The 22852-nt window shown below is 39.6% G+C and overlaps 2 protein-coding genes across 2 annotated transcripts; one reads left to right on the forward strand and one right to left on the reverse strand.

Annotated features, from left to right (window-relative positions):
• The first annotated feature begins 2431 nt into the window (after nucleotides 1-2431).
• ZC2HC1B (zinc finger C2HC-type containing 1B) lies at nucleotides 2432-15972 on the forward strand. The gene is made up of 8 exons (XM_054971878.1): nucleotides 2432-2468; nucleotides 3181-3246; nucleotides 5929-5993; nucleotides 8430-8549; nucleotides 10513-10648; nucleotides 12391-12521; nucleotides 14962-15067; nucleotides 15899-15972. Exons 1-8 carry the CDS (start codon nucleotides 2432-2434, stop codon nucleotides 15970-15972), a joined length of 735 nt encoding a protein of 244 aa, XP_054827853.1.
• A 1299-nt stretch (nucleotides 15973-17271) lies between these two features.
• SF3B5 (splicing factor 3b subunit 5) lies at nucleotides 17272-19185 on the reverse strand. Its single transcript, XM_054974080.1, has one exon. It carries the CDS (start codon nucleotides 19089-19091, stop codon nucleotides 18831-18833), a length of 261 nt encoding a protein of 86 aa, XP_054830055.1. The 5' UTR covers nucleotides 19092-19185; the 3' UTR covers nucleotides 17272-18830.
• Between the last annotated feature and the right edge of the window lie 3667 nt (nucleotides 19186-22852).

Consider the following 22852-nt stretch of genomic DNA (forward strand, 5'->3'; position numbering starts at 1 on the left):
CTCTGGAGAGATATAGCCCTTCCTGACAACCTGGAGAGCACTTACCTCACCACAGAGATTAGTGGGGTAGGAAGGACACCCCAAGTATCAAAAACATTAGGAATTTATTTTGTTTTTACGTGTTTTCTTTTTAAATTCATGGAAGTTTGTTAGTTCTCTATTTTCTTAAGTTCAGACTATAGCTTTTGTTGTTTCAAATTTTAAAACGTAGCTTTGTAAAGGAACTATACTGGTATAAGTTATTCTGTGTGAAAAAGGGGAGACATGACTCTATGCAAAACAGTCTGCCTTATATCAAAGCTCTAGATGTTTTTAGTACTTAGAAATACAATTATTTCTGCCACCACAAAACAACTGTATGGGACTTCTTTACCCCAAAATATATTGGAATTTGCTTTGGGGTGGAAATTATATCCCAGAAGCAATATGTATAAAGTGTTTTTGGAGGGTTAAACTAATTTTGGCTGCAATGTTTACAATAATATTGCTGTAATATTTTTCCCACGGAAATTGTGTAGGCTATTTAGTGAACTTTAGGATACTGCCCAGCTACAATAAAATTACCCCTCTTAACATGTTTGGTCTTATTTGGATATGCTACAAATTTAAATTATTTCCAAGACATGCTTGTCAAATTTTATTGCTTTAGTCTTCTAAAGCCAATAATGACCACCACATCTTATGGTATCTGTAGTGCATTTTTCATTGGGGCATTAATAAGATTAAGAGCAAATGTCTGTTCAGTCCAACCCAAGCTGGTTTGAAAAAACAGCTCTAGAATCAGCACCCCACAAACCTAGTGTATGGTTCCGGTTTGTGGATGATACATTTATCATTTGGAGCCATGGGGAGGAAGAATTGATGGGGTTTTTGAATCATCTCAACAACATCCACCTGAACATACAATTCACAATGGAGAAAGAAATCGAGGGAAAACTCCCATTCCTGGGTACCTTGGTCATCCGCAAAGCAAACTTTCAGTTAGGTCACAAGGTCTACAGGAAACCAACTCACACTGATCGGTACTTACACAAAAACTCCAACCACCACCCCCGACAGAAAAGAGGCATAATGAAAACAGTGGATCGTGCAAGACGGATATGTGAGCCGCACTTTCTCAATGAGGAAATTAATCATCTAAACCACGCACTTCAGGCAAATGGCTACTCCAGAAATGAAATCCGAAGAGCAATCAAACCCAGGATGAACCAAACAACCAAGGAAAAACAGTCTCCTACAGGAAAAGTGTTTTTGCCATATATCAAAGGAATTACTGATCAGATGGGAAAGCTTATGAAAAAGCATAACCTTCAAGCAGTATTCAGACCCACCCAAAAAATACAACAGATGCTACGATCAGCAAAAGACAGTAGAGACCCCCTCACCTCTGCAGGAGTATACCGTATACCCTGCAGCTGTGGACAAGTTTACATCGGGACCACAAAGCGTAGCATCCAGACAAGAATAAAAGAACATGAAAGACACTGCAGACTTGGACAACCTGAAAAATCAGCAGTGGCTGAACATAGCCTAACTCAAACAGGGCACAGTATCTTATTCCAGGACACCAAAATACTGGACAACACTTCCAACTACTTTGTCAGACTGCACAGGGAAGCCATTGAAATTCACAAGCATAAGCAAAACTTCAACAGGAAAGAAGAAACCTTAAGAATGAACAGAGCATGGTTTCCAGTTCTGAAAAACACCAGGCTAACAAAACACTCTATCCCCGACAATAGCCCTGCAGAGAAGATTAGCACATCAAGCACCAATCCATATGCAAAAGAACCTCCTCAGGATACAGTGAAGCCTCCCGCCATTAGCATTCCACACCCTGGGAAACTCTTACAGGATGACTCAGCTCAACCACACCCCTCCTGAGTAGATACAAATGACCTGCCAACATCTTCTCCACACTGTGACACTGAGAGATCTCTGTCTTTTGGTGCCACACCTCTGAAGATGCCAGCCACAGCTGCTGGCGAAATGTCAGGAACTACAATGCCAAGACCACGGAAATACAGCCCGGAAAACCCACAACAACCAAGCTGGTAACTTCTAGCTTGTCTGGTTCCTCTAACTTGCTGATGTGTTCAATGTTTTTGTGATTTTATTTGCTCTAGAAATAGCTAAATAATTGTATTTTAGCTTCTTTATTCAAAAGAAAATGTTGTATGATTAGAAAAAAACTCACTACTAGCCATCCAGAAGAAGAAAAGAGTTCAGTTTTTAACTTCTGTGAATGTTTTCATATACATCACTAGATGATGGAGGGACTGTGTGTGTGTCACAATAATCTGTTAGCCAATGAAGTTTAAGGTGGACTTTTGCATCTGAAGAGATTGGACAAGTTAAAGTAAAATAGCTAGAGCTCCTGTCTCCCTGAAAGAATAGTACAGAAGGAATTTAAAAACTGCTGCCCTTTGAAATGAGTCAGGCTCCTGGAAATCGAGCAAGTAACATAGGTATGCAGTATTTGAATTGTCTTTGTTGGTTTGATTTGCAGCTGATTTTTATCAATTTCACTGAACGATTCTGGCATAGTCTGACTACATTTGAGTCAAGATTGTATGGACTGGTTGATAATTGCAAGATTTACACCTTGAAACCATAAATGGCTTGAGCAGGCTGCATGTATAATAGTAGTAGATGCCCATTTCAGAACATCCTGTATGATAATTGGTAAAAACTTATGAGTAGAATAAATGAGTCCACACAGTGTCCAAAGCTCAGGTGAGACAGGGCTTCCAGTTTTGATGTTCTGCCAGTCCTGTTCACTGAGGAAGGGACGGAAATGCCAAAACATTGGAATGTAACTGGAAGCCCCGTCTCACCTGCACTTTGAACACCGTGCAGACTTGTGATTTATTCTACTCATAAGTTTTCACCAAGTATACAGAATTGTGTGGACTTTTCCCTTATTTGGGTTATTATGATACTAAACTGAAACTTTTGTACTTTTGTATTGACGAGACAGATTATTAAGAATTATTACAAATGATAATATTGTGCACAACACTTTGTCTTTATTTGGGACGTGGTGTTTTTCACAGAGGTTCTTTCGATTTTTTCATTGTTTACACTGTGATTCCTCTGGTATCATTTCAGAACATCTGCACATGGAAATAAGTACCTTTTTGAACACATCAACCTTGTAATATTTTTCTTCTCTTACAGGGTCCTGGCCCAGATTTCATGGTGGCCAGAAAAGACATGCCACCCTAAAGCAGTCTCTTTCTGCAGGTTGGCTTCATAATGACAGGACTAGAAATACCTTGCATGTTTGAACTGCTGTTCCTTTTTCACCTTCTTTATACACAAAAAGCCTTTGGGGGGCAAACTCCACTGTTGTGTTATCTCTGCAGTGTTGCTAAAGGTAGAGGTGGTTTGATTTCAAATCAGAGTTTGCAAATTTGCTTTTAACCATGTTAATCATTTCTGCTGTGGACATAATCAGGGTTAGTGTCAGTACCTGTACACACATGCTACACTGGGGTTAATTTTGAAAACAAGCAGGCCCCTAGCTGCTTTTGATCATTTACCCATACTTAGTTCAGAAACATATCAGCATCAGGTCTTTCTTGGACTGTGGCCATATAAATCCAGCTAATGTGCAGCAGCATGTATTCCTTAGTCAATGCTTTCTAAGTTGCTCTGCAATATTTTTTAAAAAATATTTGTCATTCCTGTTTTATGTTTAATTTTGGTCAAGCTTACACATTGCTGCCTTATATTACCAATGAGCCCCCAGCCATCAGGCTACTTGGGAGAGCTCTAGTGTGCAATACTTGAGGCAATGCCTTACTCCAAAACTTGCACATAGAGATGATAGCATAATAATTAGGGACTTCCCATAATTTCATCAGTGCATTTTGCCACAAAAGATCCTTCTTACTGCCTTTACTATTATTGTACCTGTTACCTGAAAATCATACCCATATTTGTGAGCCGGCAACTCCTGGAGAGTCCTTGCTTCAAGTGCCCAAGTCATAGCCTGCTGGCTGACTGAGCCATTTGCCTTGTCTTAGCCTCACCTACTTCATGGGATGGTTGTGAGGATAAAATAACGAAGGGAAACAGTTTTGAGCTCTTTGGTGGCACGGTGGGATAAAACTAAGTTATAAACTGACACTTAAACTTGAAAGGATGTGCATTGTCATAAGCATGTCTCAGCTATGTGTATATATATTTAATATGAAGGCTAGAAAGATACCCTACTGCTTGAAATATAAATCTTCATACAATATTCCAACAGCTGCTTACTTGCAGGTATAAAATGTTTCAATAGATGTAATTATTGGTCATGTCATACTTGTCTGGCCCATTGTAAAGGCGTCACCTTCCAATGATCCACTCCTCGATCACACCAGTGGCCCATCTAGTCCAGCTTACTATTTCACATAGCAGGCAGCCAGTGGTTGTGGAGGGCCAAATAAACGGCATAGAAGCCGAGACTTCCCCTGCTGCTACCCCCAGCACCAGTATTCAGAGGTTTATTGTCTATGTAGATGGAGGCTTCCTTCAGTTATGGTTCGTGGCCATTGATGGACCTCTCCATCAATCTCACTCCTTTTTCAAAGCTAGCTATGCTTGTGATAGCTAATTCCACAGTTTAATTATTTGTTAAATAAAAAAGCATTTTCTTTTGTCCAAAAGCTATTTTCCAACAGCTTCATTGAGTGCCCTCAAATACTACTATTGTGGGAGATGGGGGAAAAGTTCCATCTACCCACTTGCTCCATCCTATGCATACTTCTCTAAACATCTTATATCTCCCCGTAGCCATATTTTTTTTAGACTGAAAAGTCCCAGAGTCTCCAGCCTTTCATCATAGGCAAGGTGCTCCATCTCCCCAAAAATCTTGGCATATATTCTTTACTACAATGATGATGTTACAAAGTGGCTGTTTTCAGCCATTCCCTTGAGAACATTAGTGTATTTATTCCTTTAAGTTAGCCTATTTTGCAGTTACATATACAAACATATCACTGTTCTACATGCTCATTAAAAACTTTTTTACATCCCTGTGCTTTATATAAAAATACCTGTTAAACGAAAAACGATTTGCAATATTGCAGTTTTAGCTCTCTGTCAAGTAATCTGTTGTGCTTCTGAAATATGTTCTTGAAATAGATAAGGAAAGAGGATACAAAGGCTGTTTCCACACACGCTGAATAATGCACTTTCAATGCACTTTAGTTATCCTTTAGAAGTGGATTTTGTGTTTCACACACGAAAACCCAGTTCCAAATGATCACTAAAGAGCATTGAAAGTGCATTATCCAACATGTGTGGAAGCAGCCAAAGAGAGAACACTGTCCTTGCTCTACTTACCTCTATCTACTAAGAATTTTAGTTAGGACTTTTCTCAAATGCCTTGTGCACAGATTTGGTATGGAGAACTCTACTTAGAAGCTAATTAAGAGGCAGAGGAACATCAGAACAGTCAGCAAGCTATCACTAGCAGAATGACCTTCCCTTTCCAAACTCAGCTTAGCAGTGATCTGTGGGATTCGGACAATCTAAGTCCTTGTCCTCTGAAGATTCTGAGGACAACTCAATGAAAGAAGAGACTCGGCAATAAAGCAGCATCTTTAGTCATTTGTATATCAGTAAAATTTGGCATTGAAATGCTGAGAGCCAAAATATCTTAAATTCTGTAGAAAAACTGACTAGTTTAAGCTGATGAAATAAAGGAAAATTAGTTTGGAATACCAATATCACCTTGAATTTTACTTGCACACACCATATGTCTGTGCTGTACAATCCAGTGCACATTAGCTGAGAGTAAAGCTTTTTGATTTAATGTGTGTTAGTTTTAAGTGAACATACTTATTAGACTGTAAATGGCATTGTGGCACTATAATTATTTGGGAAGCTGGAAATATCAAAGGAGTTATAATTAGTATTCTTAATTTCACACAGATTGTAGCAGCCAGAATTTGGTTCCTTGTGACACCTGTGGAAGACATTTTGTACAAGATGCGCTGGTAACATTTCCTGCTGCATGCTTATAAATAAAGGAAATTAAGAGTATAGATTAAATGTTAGCACTATATAAATATTGAAAGTCTACTGAGCAAGAAGCTGACAGTATAAAAATCAGTTACATAAAAAGTGTTTCGGGGGGGCGGTCTCATGGACCCAACATTGTTTACTGATAAACAATGCTTGGAGCACCTTTTTTCAATCACACCTTGTTGATAAGCAGGCTGTTTACTTAGCCTCCAAAGACCTAGCTACACTGATCTATGCTACTGTAACATACTCTGTGTGAGGTTACCTGTAACAGTATCTCAGCAGCTTCAATCAGTAAAAAATGTGGTAGAGTCTCCTGTCTGCTGTTAATTGCTCACAACATAACTCCAGAGCTGCATCACTTACACAGGGTACCTATTTGCTTCTGGGTCAATTCAAAGGGCTAGTTATCACCTTTCAAGCCTTTTACTGTCTAGGCTCCCTCATACCTATTGAGCCATGTCTCCCAGTATACTCTCATGTGCCAGCCCCATTCTTCAGACTGCTAGGCCATAGAATTTCCCCTTAATAGCTACACTCTAGGATAGCTTATCAGAGTGGGGGGGAGGTGAGTAAAGGTACTTCCTAGATTTAGGAATGTGTATAAAACACATTTCAGAGGGCATTTGATGAAGGGTAAATCATATTAATTATGTTTTTAATTTCAGCACTTTTTAGTTTGCTAATGGGCATACATTGTCTTATGTCATTGCAACCTGTTATTACATTGTTAGCTCCATTGAGGCTAAAGGGATAAGGTATTATATAAAGTAGTCCATGTTCCAACCCTTAGGGCTTATTAACACAGGTATGTCATTATCTAATTATCAGCACTCCTGTGACTGAACTCCATTCAAAAGCATTATTTCAAGAAATCTACTTTTAGTGTATGATCTATGATGGCTCATTCTCTTATGCATTTCATTACTTGATGTAGGAGTTATCAAATGACAAACATGCATGAATGAAACAGCACTTAGCTTTAAAGCATGAGTTTCATATACTGCAGAATTCTTTGTGAAGTGACTATGGAGAATTACCAACAGGCAAACAGTTGATGGTCATCAGAATACTTCTGCTTTGATCCACCAGAGATTTCTTTGGCTGAAAGGGGCTTCCATCCATATAGCACAACCTTTCCACCTTCCTTCTTCTTGCCCCCCCTCCAAAATACTGCAGCAAAAAATCACCTGCCTTCACACAGAAATGCTTTACGAGAATATCTATCTTGCTTTTCACTATGAGGTAAAGAATTTCATTGCCTGGAAGACAAACACACACCTCCTTTCTAGAAAACACCCGTTACAATTTTCTTTGCAACCATGAAGACTAGGAAGCTTTGATTCATAAGTATGTATGATAGCTACATGATTCTGTATTAATATAGTATATTCTTCATTAAGTATGACTGTGACTATATGTTTCTCATTTTCTAGATGGATGCAATTTGGGTCAATTAGCTGCATCTCTCAAGTGGCTATGGTGTCTTCCATGTTGGCTAGATGAACTTTTAAAAAAGGCCTTTAAACATCTGCATGCATTTACATGAGAATAACATTTCTAGTCCAAAATTGTTTAACTTAATTTGTTATTAGCAAGCACTGTTTCTCAACAGCCACTACCAGCAAGTTGATAGGTTCAATTGTATGCCCCAAAACAGCACAAACCATGAGAAATAGCTGGATTCTTGTTTACGAATCAGCATTAAATCCTTTTAAAGAAAGCATGCAACCAAAATCACCTAGACAACAGCTGTGACTCAAGGGTTACCGGTTAAAAACATTAGGTTTGTTCTGTGCCTGCCTGGGAGGCCATTCGGGAACCTTATGCATGTTACTGCAAGTTCCAGAATTGAAAAAGGCTGAATATAAATGCAAATAATAATCAACCTTTCTTCACTGATTGGGTAAAATTGAATTACTAAAGGGGGTTCAAACATACATGTTCTAAAAACACTTCAGATCATTTCAAAGCATTTCTTACCTTGGATTAATTCCCATCAAGCCATGCATAATTAATATAGGCACCAGGTAGAAACCAGAACAAAATGAGAGAAGAAGCACACTGCGGATCTCTCTCTTTTATGCCTCACTTTAGTAACAGGATTAGATTTCTTACTAGCACCATCTCTCTTGAAGGGCTTGAAGCTACGACTAGAAGCTACTACCACTTTGTCCATTTCTTAGCGGTTCTCTTTACCAGACCCTATAAGCTTACTCTACTCTTGCTACACAGAATAGTAGACTAGGCAGAATACCAAAACTTGATCCCTGCATGTGACAGATAGAACATAAACACAGGAAATCAAAACCATCTTCCCTTTTTTTAGCACCTTCAATTTAAAACTCAGTATAGCAACACAAGCTCATGCAGCTTTGCCATATGACTTTGTCTGTTTTATGTCCTAGTTGAGACATCAGCCAATATGCAGAAAAGTGTTCAACAAAAAGCGCAAGCCGTTCAATTCCTTAAAACAGAGACTACAAGGAACTGAAATTCTAACTGTAAAGAGGAAGCCACCACCAAAGGTATTTTCAAATTAAGTACCTGATCAAATAGACAATTGGGTTCTGTTGAGCACTGCAAATGAATTCTAACAAACATCCCAGACTTCTGATATTACAGGATACACATGGTTTTGGAGAAGGAAAATGTTGAAATGTATATTTAGAAACAAAAGGTTCATAAAGGTTACTATAACACAGCTGTAGCTAGCCAATCCCCTTGGACTCTGTTTCCCCTTTATGCCAATGCACACCTTTGCCTGATGAGACACTATATGTAATAGTTTCTTCATCACCACTACCTTGATCTCCAAAATCTCTGCACTGACTGATTGTATTGTTGGAGAGTTGGCCTTTCAGGGATAGTTATCCTGGGCACATTTTACAAAATCATTTGGATTTTACTGTGTACTTGTTCACTGTGACCTGAGTGACAATGAATGTGTCAATTTTGTGGTGTGCAACCTTTCAAGTTGTTCATAACCATCTCTCTCTCTCTCTCTCTCTCTCTCTCTCTCTCTCTCTCTCTCTCTCTCTCTCTCTCTCGTACACACACACACTTTTGCAGTCCCAGGTTGGAAGTTACAAAAGAAATTCTTTAACTTTTGGTGGTCCACCATGTATGTATGGTGGATGCTCTTAATTTTAGAGACTGCCAGATTTGCAGGCTTTGTATAAGGTGTCTCACTAAGAGTACTGGGCATTGCCTGCTATGCCCATCTACTCATCTTTAGTAAGACAATGGCAAACATAGTAGCTTTTTCCTCTAAAACTACAGCAACAAGTTTGCCCTGCTCCATTTAACTGACTTCATTTTCTGCAGCAAATTTTAGCTACTAGCCTGTACAGGTTAGCTGCTTGTTTCTCCAGATCAGATAATCTCTTCTTATTCTAGCCTTTTCCTCACTCTGCCCCATATAACCTAATTTACAGTCAGCTTGTTCTATTCCTTTCTCTTACTCTTGCTTTTGAAAGGGAACAGGCCACATGATGTCCTCACTGGTACTTACAGTATCATTTTCATTAAACTTGTTGCCACTGTCAGACATACAGGTGTTTTGCCAGAAAGCAGTATCAGTGCCTTTATCTGTATCTATTCTAGTAATGACCAACATCAGCTTTCAATGAACTATTAGATTAAGGCTGCTGTGACCCTAGAAGAACATTTCCTCTGCATGTTTTAGTGCCATCTACCATGCAGGGGTGAAAGTAACGAATACTAATATTGTCTCTCTCAGGGGGCTTGAAGTGGAAGATAGGAATATAACTTCAACCACTTTCTTACTGGTACGGCATACTGGCCAATATCCGCATACTTTCACCTCCACCACCAGGCTGCTCCCTCTGCTTCAAGTGATATGTGTACCACAACCACCCTGTCAGGCCAGCTTCTTTCGTCCTCTTCTAAGTCCCTTTCTCAAATGATATTTGTCCAGAAATCACATCACGAAATACAAGAGACTCAAATTTTCCTGTTTTCCCTTTTCCTTTATCATGACTATACCCATTACTGAATCCTATCATCTTCCTTCAATTTTACCCTTCTAAGAAAACAGCAGGTTTTGTGGACATGAACTCTAGCATTTCTTTCTTCAGTACATGTCCATGCAAAATATTGACACAGAAGAAATGACAGTGATGTACATACACATTTTGGGAGTTGCTGGCCATGGGAGATTCTTCATTTCATGAAGAATTTGGGGGAAGAGCCTCAGGAATTGTCTACTTAAGAAGGTAGAACAAAAATGGAAGTAAATTTTTTAGTTTAAAAATGATATTCTGTTTTCTGCATTTACTGTCTTGATTTGGAAACAATAGGAGGAAGAGGATTTATTTTTCTGCTTCCCTGGAAGGATAGAAAAATGTGTGTTCTTGGTTCTTGTTTAATAACATTTAACAGCTCTTAATTTTTTCCAAAATAACATGGTACTGCTGTCTTTGATAAAACAATCTAGATTTAACGTAGATTCACAAGTTTTCTTTTCAGAACCAAGAGAAAAAATCTAACTGGAGACAACAGCACGAGAACTTCATTACTGCAATCAGGGCTGCCAAGCTTGCCTCTATAGCCATGAAAGAAGGACGGCCCCTGCCTCCACCCCCACCTCCAACCATTAATCCAGGTAATTTATTTGTCCATAGACAATACCAGGATGGTATAATGGTTAGAGCATCAGACTAGGACTGGGTAGACCTGGGTTCAAATCCCTCCACAAATCTGGCATATTTATGCAAATTATTTTTCTTCCAGCTGCAGCACTTGATTTTTTGATCAGGCCCTACTTCATTATCACAATTATTCATGGAGTACTACAATCCTCAAATTGCTCATTAAACTCTCAACTTCCAAAAAAATGAGGATTAAGTACAAATGCGGTTAAAAAGCAAACACACTGTATTTTCATCTTTTAAAGCCACGTATTTTAAGTCAATGGAATTTAAATAGCAGTTCAGAGGGTTGGGATCAGCTTCTTAAATGAAACCTCAGGAAAATATCAGAGGCTCCCAAAAAAGCACCCAACCATATGTCATTACAACGACTTGCAATTTCCAGTTAGTTCATCTGCAACGAGAAAAAAGTTAATTATTGAAACACTATGACTAGCATGTGTAATTTCAAATGTAATGAACTTTGTCCTCCATCTGAAAAAAGGAGCTTTGACTCTCTCCAAAGGTTATACACTGAAAATCTTGTTGGTCTCTAGACTCAAATCCTGCTGTTCTACTGTAGGTCAATAAGGCTACCTGCCTGAAACTTTGTCTTCCATACAGCCGTGAACCGGTTCATGGAACACTCAACTATCTTCAGTGTGGGAACTATCTTCTGAGGTCACACAGGGCACACAATCCCCCAAGCTATTCAATCTCTATGCACAGTTTCTAGAAGAAATCATTTGTAGCTTTGGAATTGGATGTTATCTATATGTGGATGACAGCTCTGTATCTCATTATCCAAATACCCTGGTGATGCAGTAGAAGCCTTAAGCTACTTCTTGACAGCCGTCAAATAGTTGAAAGTGAACAAAATGAAAGTGAACCCAGACAAGATGTAAGTGATGCTGGTTGGGAAGGTGGATATTGTGCTCCCCACTTTCAATACAGTTCAGTTGACCCTTGCAGACTTTATTAAGAGCCTAGAGGTTATACTAGATCCATCATTTCTACTAGAGAAGCAATTTAATGCAGCTTCAAAAATGTGTTATCAAAACTCAGTTTAGCATGAGATGACCGCCTACTTTGATACAACCACTCTGCCTGCCTGGATCCATGCCATAGTAACATCGAGACTAGACTCAATGGAGCGAACCATCAACAGCTGAACATAAATGCATCCTCTGTGGTGGCCCTTGCCTTAGGGAATGGCCTGCCTGAAGAGATCAGGAAAGCTCCAACTCTCAGGGGTATCTGCCAACAGTGCAAAGCTGAATTACACATGTAATAGGACTGTGCTGTAAGGAAATGGTTCAGAGAGATGCACTGGTAAAGGGATAGGGACTGTAGACTTGTTTTTAGCTTTGTGTTGGATTTCTCCTTGTTTTCAAATTTCTGCAATCCTTACTGTATTGTATATTGAATGTCCCAGCCATTGATCGTATTGGCTTACATTGTGTAATTCACCTTGAATCATAAGGAAGATGGGCTATAATTAACAAATAAATAGAACTGCATTGGTTAACTTGATTCCTTGGTGAATTTTTGTGCATTTATGTTTTCAGGTTTTCCCCAAGTATTTGTCTGTGCTGCCTGTAACAAATGACTATACTGTACTAAACATAATAGATATGCTGGTTTACAACACCACTGATATAATCTCCTAAGTATCAAGTAAATTGTTTGATAACCCCTGTTCCCTTGTTACATCCAGATTATATTCAGTGCCCTTACTGCATGAGAAGGTTTAATGAGGCTGCTGCAGAAAGGCACATCAATTTCTGCAAAGAACAAGCAGCCAGACGTGCCTTTGCTCCAGGCCAGAAAGGAGCCAAACAAGCCCCTGTAAGTAATATGGTCTTTGTATCTGATTGCAGTACACTGTTTTTCATTTTTATACCATCCTTCTTCCAGGAACCTTACATATGATGGTATTTCACTTTTATTCATAGGTATATTCAAATTTAAAAAGGTATATTATATATTTCCCAGAAAATACACATTGATCATAAAGTCCTTTCTTTCCCATTATTTTATGCCATTTCATTCCCTCAGATTAATTCTAAACCCTATCTGCTATCTTTTGCTTTAAACCTCCTTTTGTATAGAATTTTTAACTCAAATCAATGAAGCATGTAATATCTATTCTTCAGGGTGCTTCAATTATATGCAGAACACAAGCTGTTTCCAAAGGTTGTCTTCTGTCTACAAAGAGTTATAAAATAGAATGAACAAGATAAGTCAGAGACAAGAGCTCCAGGAGAAAGCTCCTTGGGCCAAGGGAAAGCATCATTATTATCAGAATAAAACTCTGGGATCCATTCCAGAACTGGCACAAAGAACACTTTTCAGGGAAGATGGACAGGGCTTTGACCAGACACAATACATTTTCCAGGTGCCAAGTCTAAGAAACTGAATTACACAGTTGGAGTGAATTTGAGCTCTGACATCTGTGCAAACGTAGACTGCAGTGGTCTGTATCTGAGTTGGCTGGCTCCCACTCCCCTGGACCAGCAGCAATGCTGAGAGAGCAGTTTCAGTAGAATGTACTGTAATGTTTTGCCACATAAATATTTTTGTTTCATTTCTAATTAATGCAGGGTTCTGAATGTACATGTAGTTTAAAAAGCAGGCCTTTATGGGAAGACAGGGGCTGGACAGGTAAGGGAAGTGTGTTTTGATTGGATGGTGTCTGATTCCTATGAGGCAGAGTGTCATTTTAGAAATACCACCTATTGGAGAGTGGATACAAAAGTTGCTGTACATGGCAGAAAAGGACAAAATGACAAGAAGGCTGAGAGACCAGAATTCTGAAGAATTTTTTAATGACTGGGGGAGATTGAAGGAGTATTTGGAGAAAAAGTGGGACGTGAAGGGGAAACTATGGCAATTTGAAAGTTACTAATTGGGGGAATTATTAGAGATAGGGATCTTTACCATTTAAAATGAAGTTTTAATTATTGTTAAGTTTTGAATAGATTTGATAGATTTGATTTTAATGGATATCAATTAGCCTATTAAGGAAATAGGAGATAATAATATATAGAGATAATAGATAAGTAAGTTATAGAATAAGATATGGGTTGTAAAGCTGTTGGAAGTCTGAGAAAAAGGGGGGAGGGAAAGGGTGGGGAAAATTGATACTTAGTTTTTTGATTAAAAATTTAATTTGTATTTGTACTCACCTAATGGAAGTGTGTTTTGATTGGATGGTGTCTGATTCCTATGGGGCAGAGTGTCATTTTAGAAAGTGGTTCTAAAAGATAGCTGTTGAGACGGAGGTGACAGAAGTTGTGAAGATGCTGGAAGCTGAGGAAAGAAGTCTGTGTGTTCTTTCTTGTGCACAGAATTAGCCTAAGTGGTGTCTGAGGGAATTAAGTCTTTGTGACTATGTCTGTTTAGAATATATAAGGTAAACCCGGCCCTATCTTGCAACCAGAAAACTAGTAGTCTTATAGAAACCATTGCACTTTTGGAACTACCATAGAACCATTACACATATGTACGCCTAAATAAACTCTGTTTAACATTCATTTTATGTAGAATAAAGGATCCTTTTTTATATCTCACAGCCACCCTCCTGAGCTGACCATTCTGTCATCCTACCAAATATAAATAAGCTTCATGGTATTACAGATTAAACTGAGAAAACTAAGGCAAGAACCTTTGGTGGCAGCAAAAATCTAATGGAACACTAAGGAAGTCAGCATAACACAGGACTCTTAAAGGGAGCAAAAACACACCTACCTAGGACTTGAGCCAAATGATCTGAAAACCAGTATGATAAGGTTATACCTGAAGGGTTCAAACTGCTGTTCAACAAAACTTTAACTGGGTGACCCTGAAGTATTCACTTACCTCATGCTGCTGTTTTGACAGTAAATCAGAAGTCTACTCTTTATGAGTTGCTTGGACAGAAGTGCAATAAAATATAGAGCAGGGACAGGCCACCTTTTAACTCAAGTACAAACAAAACCCAGCATCTACCAATGAAGATTTTGGTGTACTGGCAAACAAAGGAGATGGAGAAGAGGGTTGTATGGGATCAATTGCTCCATGGAAAAAAACAACCTCGGCAACACTGCTAGGGCCTCAGAGGTTTGCCTTGGGTTTGGCAGGTGGTTGTGCCAACCTGGGAGCAAATGTTTGGGAGGATGCCATGCCGAGTTTTATCCCACACCCAGTAGCAATGCCAACACCAAAGCTCACTTTGGTTGCCTGTTTGCTAAGGGAAATGGTTGTGTACCTTTAGAACTCTTTTGTGTCTCTATTCTATTTTCTTCAGGGGAAACAAGCTGCTTCAAAAAAAGAACCAACTTTAACATGTGCTGTGGGAACTCTGCTCCAGAACAGGCCACAAGAAGGCACCAGTCCAAGACAACCTGAAACAGGTCAGAACCCAAACATCTCAAAATAATGTTTAAAAACTACATAGAAAGAAATTCATCCCAGTTCAACTGTGCATTTCAGAGCTGGAAGAAACACTAGTTAACTACTACTTCTTCCTGAACATTCTTGCATCAACCGTTATCTGTTGCATGAGTTGGCCATTATAACTGCTAGTAATATAGCCAGCACTATATTACTATACTGTGTTGCTTCTTTTAGCTTTTATGATGGTTTCATACTGTTTTGAATTGTTCAGTTTTTAAATAATTTTAAGTTATTTCTGTAAACTGAGTTGAAAGGCCATCTAAGGACTAAAAGGCAAGAGCACATATTTTTTAATTAAATAATCCCCAAATCAAGGACCTGGTAAAATGGGTACTCCCCAAATTCTTCTGCTGCTTACTGCGCCCAATATTTTAAAATAGGGCCATGCCAATTTTAAGAGAGACCCTTCTTTTGATTAAACAAAGTTCAGAAAATAACACTACAAAGGGTTCCGCTAGTCAAACATTTTTAAATTCCAGTAAATTCAATGGAAAAGAATTAAGCAGTTAGATCTGACACTAAAATCAACTGGGAGCTAGAGAATAAACTTTGATCTGAGAAACATCCAGTTCAAATCTCATTTCAGAGGCAAGCTCACTAGGTAGCCTTAAAGCAAGCTACGCTCATTCTTGGCCTACTTTATTGTAAGGCTAACAGTAATAACTTATGTGAAATGCTATAAACATTGAAACACCTGCACAAATACTGAATGTGTGACTTTTCCAGGACAATGCCTATAACGTATTTTTGCAGATGTGTTCACAATAGTGTTTCTGATTATTTTTTAGGATATGCTGTAGAACCTTCTGCTGGACCAGCACAGAAAAAAGTACCTATTCCTTACGGGAAAGAACCTGGGTAAGAAATATTTCATCGTGTAGCTCTATATATTCCTACTAAACATTCTTAAGCCATGTTTTGTTGATAGGTTTCACACACACAATCTGTACTGGATTGTTTGCTTAAAGTTTAATATCCATTAATTCAGAAATAAATTACTAATATTCTGTGTAAACAGAATAGCCTGATAATTCAGAACATTAGATTTCAAAGGCCCCAAAGGGCTATCAAATTCAGTTGACAAACTTAACAGGAGTCTTGGGATACCCTATTAAGCAAGCATAAGCTGTCATAGACCAGACACCCATTATCAAATGCAACACATCAGATTACATCAGACAAACTGAATGCTAGTCTATCAAAGTTTATGCTAGAATAAAAATGTGTTAGACTTTAAGGTATCAGAAATCTAGAGCATCTTAACAAGGCTACCTTGCTGGAATTATTACTAAGTTACTCCTCCATTCTGCTCTAAGAAATAACAGTTGTAAAGACATATACAGAAAAATGCCAAATTCACTCCATGACTGCATAGGTCAGTGTTAACAGAACACTATGTGCCCACATCTAAGCAACCCTCTAGCCCCTTTATAAATTCTTGCATAACATCTGGATCAAGCAACAGTGATAGGGGAAATTACAGAAAATTACATGGACAAAATGTGGGGTTTCCAGATATAAAACTCATCTTACACGAGTTTTCTGAATGCTTTTCAGAGTGACTTAATCAGCTCAATACTGGCTCCTTCTGTATAGTGATGCAGTCTAACACTTAACTGTTGGAACCTATTGCCCTCAGTAACTCTTTCATACCCTTCTTCTTCACACTCTCCACCATGTGCAAACTCATCTCTGAATTGTTTCATGCTAAAGTGTTGTGCTACCTTTGCAGCCTTTATCATTTAGTTATCAGCCTTTTCCTCTCTTGTATGTATTATCACTGTTAAGTCCAGTTGCAGTGACCACATGGTAATACTTTTCAGTCTGTTATCTAAGATGTGATTACTACATACACCTGTAGGAAGGTTTCTAATGATACTCATCTGCAACATATCTGATCCTTAGTGAAAGAGGGCCCATAGGGCATCTAGTTGGCTCCTTGCTCAATGCAAAAAACAATGTCTGTAATATAGAAATATATATTTCTATATTCACCAACTAATGCTAGATAAATGTTACAGCAAAGAAAAAACAGCACCTGTCTGAACTGTACTCTACACTGGAACATAGTGAATAGGCTTTATTTCAAAACTCAAGTAAATAAGTACTCTACTGCTTTCAGAGTTCCAGCACAGGGCAGAAAATAGGACAGCACACCATCCAGGGCTCAGCATGGCAGTCTTTACTTTTTGCAGTACTGTAACGGGATGAGCTTGGCAAATGACATTCAGCATCTCATGAAACTTGTATGATGGATCAAGACTACATGATAATAAAGAAAGATCATGATTCTTAGGACTCACATTTTTTTCCCCAAGTGATCACTCAACAAATTTATGGAAATGACACCAAACAAAACCTGTCCTTGTCACCATTTTCTGATTTGAGAATTTTTCTGCCAATATATGCTTCTTGTTGTAGGAACAGGAGGAAATGTGTTATTCAACTACCAATATTTGAAGCTAGGCAGATTGCTACAGCAAGGTCATATAAAAGAATGAGACTTTTACAAAAAAACAAGAACCACTTTTCCAACAACCGTAGAAAAGTGAAAATAAGGTAAATCATCTAAGAATGCACTAAATATTCAAATTTCTGAGCAGGGCAAGAAAGGAGCAAATGAAGCTGATTTTTTTTAACCATTTGGAAAGTCCCTAAATGCATCAATGAATTCACAAACATCTAATAGAAGTGTTATAACTATGCTGCAGTGCAAGGCTGCCATGCTCCCCTTCACTCTGCAGCCCCAGCCCTATTAAATTATCCAAGTATTGCTACACACTGAACTCATCAAGTTGTGACTGAACGTGTAACTTTCTTATTTCTAAAATAAACAACAAAGGAATACATTTTCAATATGGAACAGCAATTCACACCATACTATTCGTTCTGGTTGTTCAATCACTTCTCTCCTACCCTATTTAATAGCACATGACTTTCTAAAAAATGTACTATCAGTCTAGGTATTTTAAAAAAACATTTCAGGGAACTAGGAGTAAACAGTAACTTGCATGAATTGTTGCCTGAAGCTCATGGCAAAAAGCAGCAGATTACAGAACATCTTGTGCATGGTTATTTTGATAAAAATTTCAAAAATGTAAGAATAATCCTGAGTAGAAGCAAACACATCTCAATATATTTCTGCCTACAACTATTTGAGTCTAATCTTCGGTCACCTTTAATCTTACAGAACTCTGAAGTGATTCATTCTCCCTATTTGCCCTTCATTCACCACAGCTCCCCCTGACGATGGTTTTAACCACGTTTGCTATTGTGATTAAATGTATCACACAAGTGGATTTAAAAAAACTCCCAGTGAAACATTTATTACATGGATGTCACCAGAGCTCCCCCTCATAAGTTACAGGATACGTGGAAAGAAAAACCACGGTCAAGAGTCCTTAAAAAAATCCATCTGCACTCTTATCCACCTAAGAAAGTCCGAGAAACTGTCCACTGCAGTTGCCAGTCACTGGAGCGGCCGGTCACACTTTATCTCGGGCGGCAAGTTGATGAACCTCCCAAACCGCGTCCTTCTCTTCCACGTTGGAGAGAAAACTGCAGGTCAGTCCTGGAGCTCGACAAGCCAGCCCGATGCGATGGTTCCAGGGAGGGCACCCCTGGCCAGGGGAGGTCCAGTCGGCCACCCACTCCGCAGTGAGTGGCGCAGCTTCTCTTCCTCGCTTAGGGGAGTGCAGAACCAAGCGGTCGATGTCCGCCCTAGGACTCGTCGGGCTTGTCGGCGGGAGGCCCGCACGGCTGCAGCATCTTCTCCATGAGGTTGAAGCGGACCCGCGCCTTGCTCTCGTCCTCGGCGATGGCGAAGTAGTTGAGGAGGTCGAAGTGACCCATGTACGAGCAATAGGAGTCCCGGTGCTGGTTCACCAGCCACTCCCACTTGGTGGTGTCCGCGTGGCCCGTCCCAATGTACTTGGACTGCAGGTGCTCCAGCTGGCTATGAATCGTGTAGCGGTCAGTCATGATGAGGAAAACGGGGAGGCGACAACCCAAAGCCGGCAGGGAAGAAAGAAAACGAAGCTTCTCCGCGCCGGCCCGCCAACTCGCACAAAATGGCTTCCGGAAAAGACGAAGAGCGCATGCGCCAGAGTTTCCTTTTTCCGCTTGAACAGCAAGCTGGTGCTAGAGGGGCGGGCGGATCGCAGTCGAGCATGCGTGGCCGTTTCTCCTGTGTTCGCCTTCAGTGCTTTCGTTTCACGCTGGTGGTGACCGCCTTAGAATTGTGAAGTTCTCATAATGTATCGGGGGGGGGGGCGTGGTTTTTGGTCGGAGGCTGTTTAAATGAGGACCATTTAATTATTCTCACTCTGGACCAAAACCAAACAAACCGAAAAGGGAAATGTCTGGAAGTTGGGGGCGGGGTGGCGGTTCTTATCCTTGATACATTTCGTGTAGTGCCACAGAAAAGAACGTCGTTACCTGTAAAAGTATGATGAGATAAAAGGTTTCATCTCTCAACGGGCAACCTCTTTCTTATCGCTTGACCCTGTATGGAGTAATACCAAGAAATGCTTCTGAGAAAGCACATACTCCAGTAACATGCAATCCTGAGAACACTTTCCTAGGAATAAATCCCATTGAATGGACTGGAGTAGGATCCTCAGTAAACGTGTTTAGCATCTTTTCTAAACTGCACATATCAGAGTAGGAAAACTGGCTTTCCAGCAAGCTTAAGCATTGGGCTTCTCTATGTAAGTTAAGTTCTGGTTGCCTGAAGATGACTCCGGTTTCTGCACTTACAGTCAGAATAGGTTTGCGAGAACAATAGTGCTCCCTACACAGGTCTCTTACCTAAACAACAGGAAAATGATTTTGTTTATGCTGCCTGTAATTAATACAGTTAAAAGACCACTGATTGTCACTTGCATCTCCCAGCTGAGACTAGTCCAACACATCATCAATGAATTACAGAGTGCATCCTGGATAATGCTATGGTAACATCAAAATTTGACTATTGTAATGCACTATACATAGGTCTCCCATCTAAAATAAACAGGAGATTCCAATTGGTGCAAACCTTTAGGCTCTTAACCTACAGAACTGCCTCCCTCCCTATGCTCCTCCACAGTAACTTTGTTAATCCAAACAGGGTCTCCTGCAGGTGCCACCCACCCTGCACATGGACAAAATCAACAGCAGCCTGTACATGGGCTTTTTCTCTGGTGGCCCCTACCCTGTGGAAGAGCCTGCCTGAGGAAGTCAGGAGAGCCCCCACTCTCCAGGCTTTCTGCAAACGATGCAAAACCAAATTATTCAGAAAGGCTTTTTACTCAGATAGGTGGGCTGTATTGTAGGGAGGGGATCTCAGATACTTCGCTAATGAGTTAGAACCATAAACTTCACCACTATGTTGTATTGGATTCCTGCTAATGCTATGTCTTTGTGAACTTGTATCTATTTACCCTATCAAAAAGAGTCCAGTATCACCTTTAAGACTAACCAATTTTATTGTAGCATAAGCTTTCGAGAATCACAGTTCTCTTCGTCAGATGCATCTGATGAAGAGAACTGTGATTCTCGAAAGCTTATGCTACAATAAAATTGGTTAGTCTTAAAGGTGCGACTGGACTCTTTTTGATTTTGCTACTACAGACTAACACGGCTAACTCCTCTGGATCTATTTACCCTATGGCATTGTTTATGGAAATGTTCTTGATAATGACTGTAATCATTTCACACTGTGTAATATGCCTTGAGTTTCAGTGAGAAAGGCAGACTATAAATAACATAAATAAAATAATAAATAATGGAATTTCTATCTCACAGGCCCTGGGTGACAGGATTTTCCATGCTTACAGACAGCCCTCTAACTGAAAACAGTTTACCAACAACCCTAATGGTGCACCTAACTTACAAACTAGACCCTGCAGGGCTAGACCCTGCCACAAACCTGGTTGCCAAATGTGTCCTCATACACATTCAGGCTATACTACTACAAGACTCAAGAAAAAAACATCATCTATACCATCTAGCTTGGGTCCAGTCCTCAATGTGATATATGCCACCATATGCCAACAATGCTCTGCTGTTTTTTCCATAGGATAAATAAACTCATCCCCATGTAAAAGAATACAAATGTAAACAAATCTGACATTACAATCACATTATTCAGAAACCAGTGGAAAAGCATTTCAGTCTACCAAAACACACTTATTTCTACCTGAAAATTAGAATTTTTTAACAAAATTTCAAAAGAAGACTCTATCATGAACTGGGATTTAATCAACAGTTTCACACTATTTGCCCCTGGGTTTGAACTGGTGCTTAAGAATTCATCTCATTACAACTACAACTAACTTAACAAACCTGCAATACTCATAAATAGCTTAGAGTAATTAGTTAAAGGTCTCTGTATTTCTTCCTGGTTATATTTTAATTTTACATAACTTTAATTTTACATAATTACATTTCACTCTATATGTTCTGTATTAGATGATCCCTTAAATACTGCTTTTCTTCTCAAGCCTGTGTAAAATGAGGGCAAAGTGAGAATTTGTTCTACAGCGTCTGAAAAAATGGGGTTCTAAACCATGATGCGACGTCCCCCTATGGGTCAGTAACGACTCAACGCTTGCATAGGGCATCTTTTATCTTTAAACCTTTACCTTTTATCTTTAAACCATGAACACTTATGTTGAAATAAAATGTTTTTAGCCTTTAGCCTTTGGTGCTATTTGAGGAATGAGACTTAAGGTGAAGAGAATATATTTTGCCCAAATTGTACAGCCAGGAGCATCTGTTCATTTACTGGTGAGGTCCTGAAGCATATTGCTTAACTGGAAAGTCCCATGGAATCATGGCCAGCATCAGTAGTCAGCAAAATGGGGCAGTTGCCAGGACCCTATGAGTGGGGCCCCGCTAGTATCACCTCCAATACTGGGTGGGCACCCGCCATTTTCTACAAGAGCAAGTTAACACTGCTAGCTTAGCAAGAACCTTGCTTTCCCTTACTCATCCTCAGCAGAGCAGCAAGCAGAATAGAACACCTGATCCATTCTCATTGAAGCTAATAAGGACAGAACAGACTTGCAGGAGATGGCGATCTATTTTCTGCCTGCTCAAGCCGCAAGAAGGCTAGAGCGCAATGGCAGAGATTAGCAGTCTGCTCCCCCCACCCCACCCCTGACTTCACGGAATGGTTAAAGTGGAATCAAAGGGGAGGGTCCAGTTTGGGGGAGGGGAATGGTTAGAGGAGAAAGGGATGGCCCAGTTACTCTCTGTTGCCCAGGAACCACATAAACCTGCTGCTGTCTCTGCGTGAAATAAGCCCTGCCAATACTTTCCGTGCTTTATTTTGCTGGGAAGATGACTGATGTTGGTAGGAAATCTTGGTTCTAACTAAGGGAGCATTTTAAAAAACTTCTATAACCTGCATTTAAATGCATTTTAAAACTCTGATTTGCATCTTCCATTAAAATTCAGGCTCCCATTTCATCATCAGGCTCCCATTTCATCAGCATTCCCTCCCTTTCCTTGATAGGGAAGGCACTTGCATATTTCTCAGTCGTATTGAGTTTGAAGGCAATTACAGCATCTAGATGGTTTGTCTTAGGAAGTATCAAGTGACGCATTGCACAACTTCACATTCTTACCCTCCCCCTCCCCCCAAAAAAGAATCCTACCATATTTTTAGGGAGGTAGCCATGTTGGTCTCCAGTAGAACAGCAGGATTTGAATTCAGTGGCACCAGGTAATGCTGTTTTTGCCACCATGGATGTTGAGTT

Source organism: Eublepharis macularius, chromosome 1 (genome assembly GCF_028583425.1).
Source record: "Eublepharis macularius isolate TG4126 chromosome 1, MPM_Emac_v1.0, whole genome shotgun sequence".
NCBI classification, from domain to species: domain Eukaryota; kingdom Metazoa; phylum Chordata; class Lepidosauria; order Squamata; family Eublepharidae; genus Eublepharis; species Eublepharis macularius.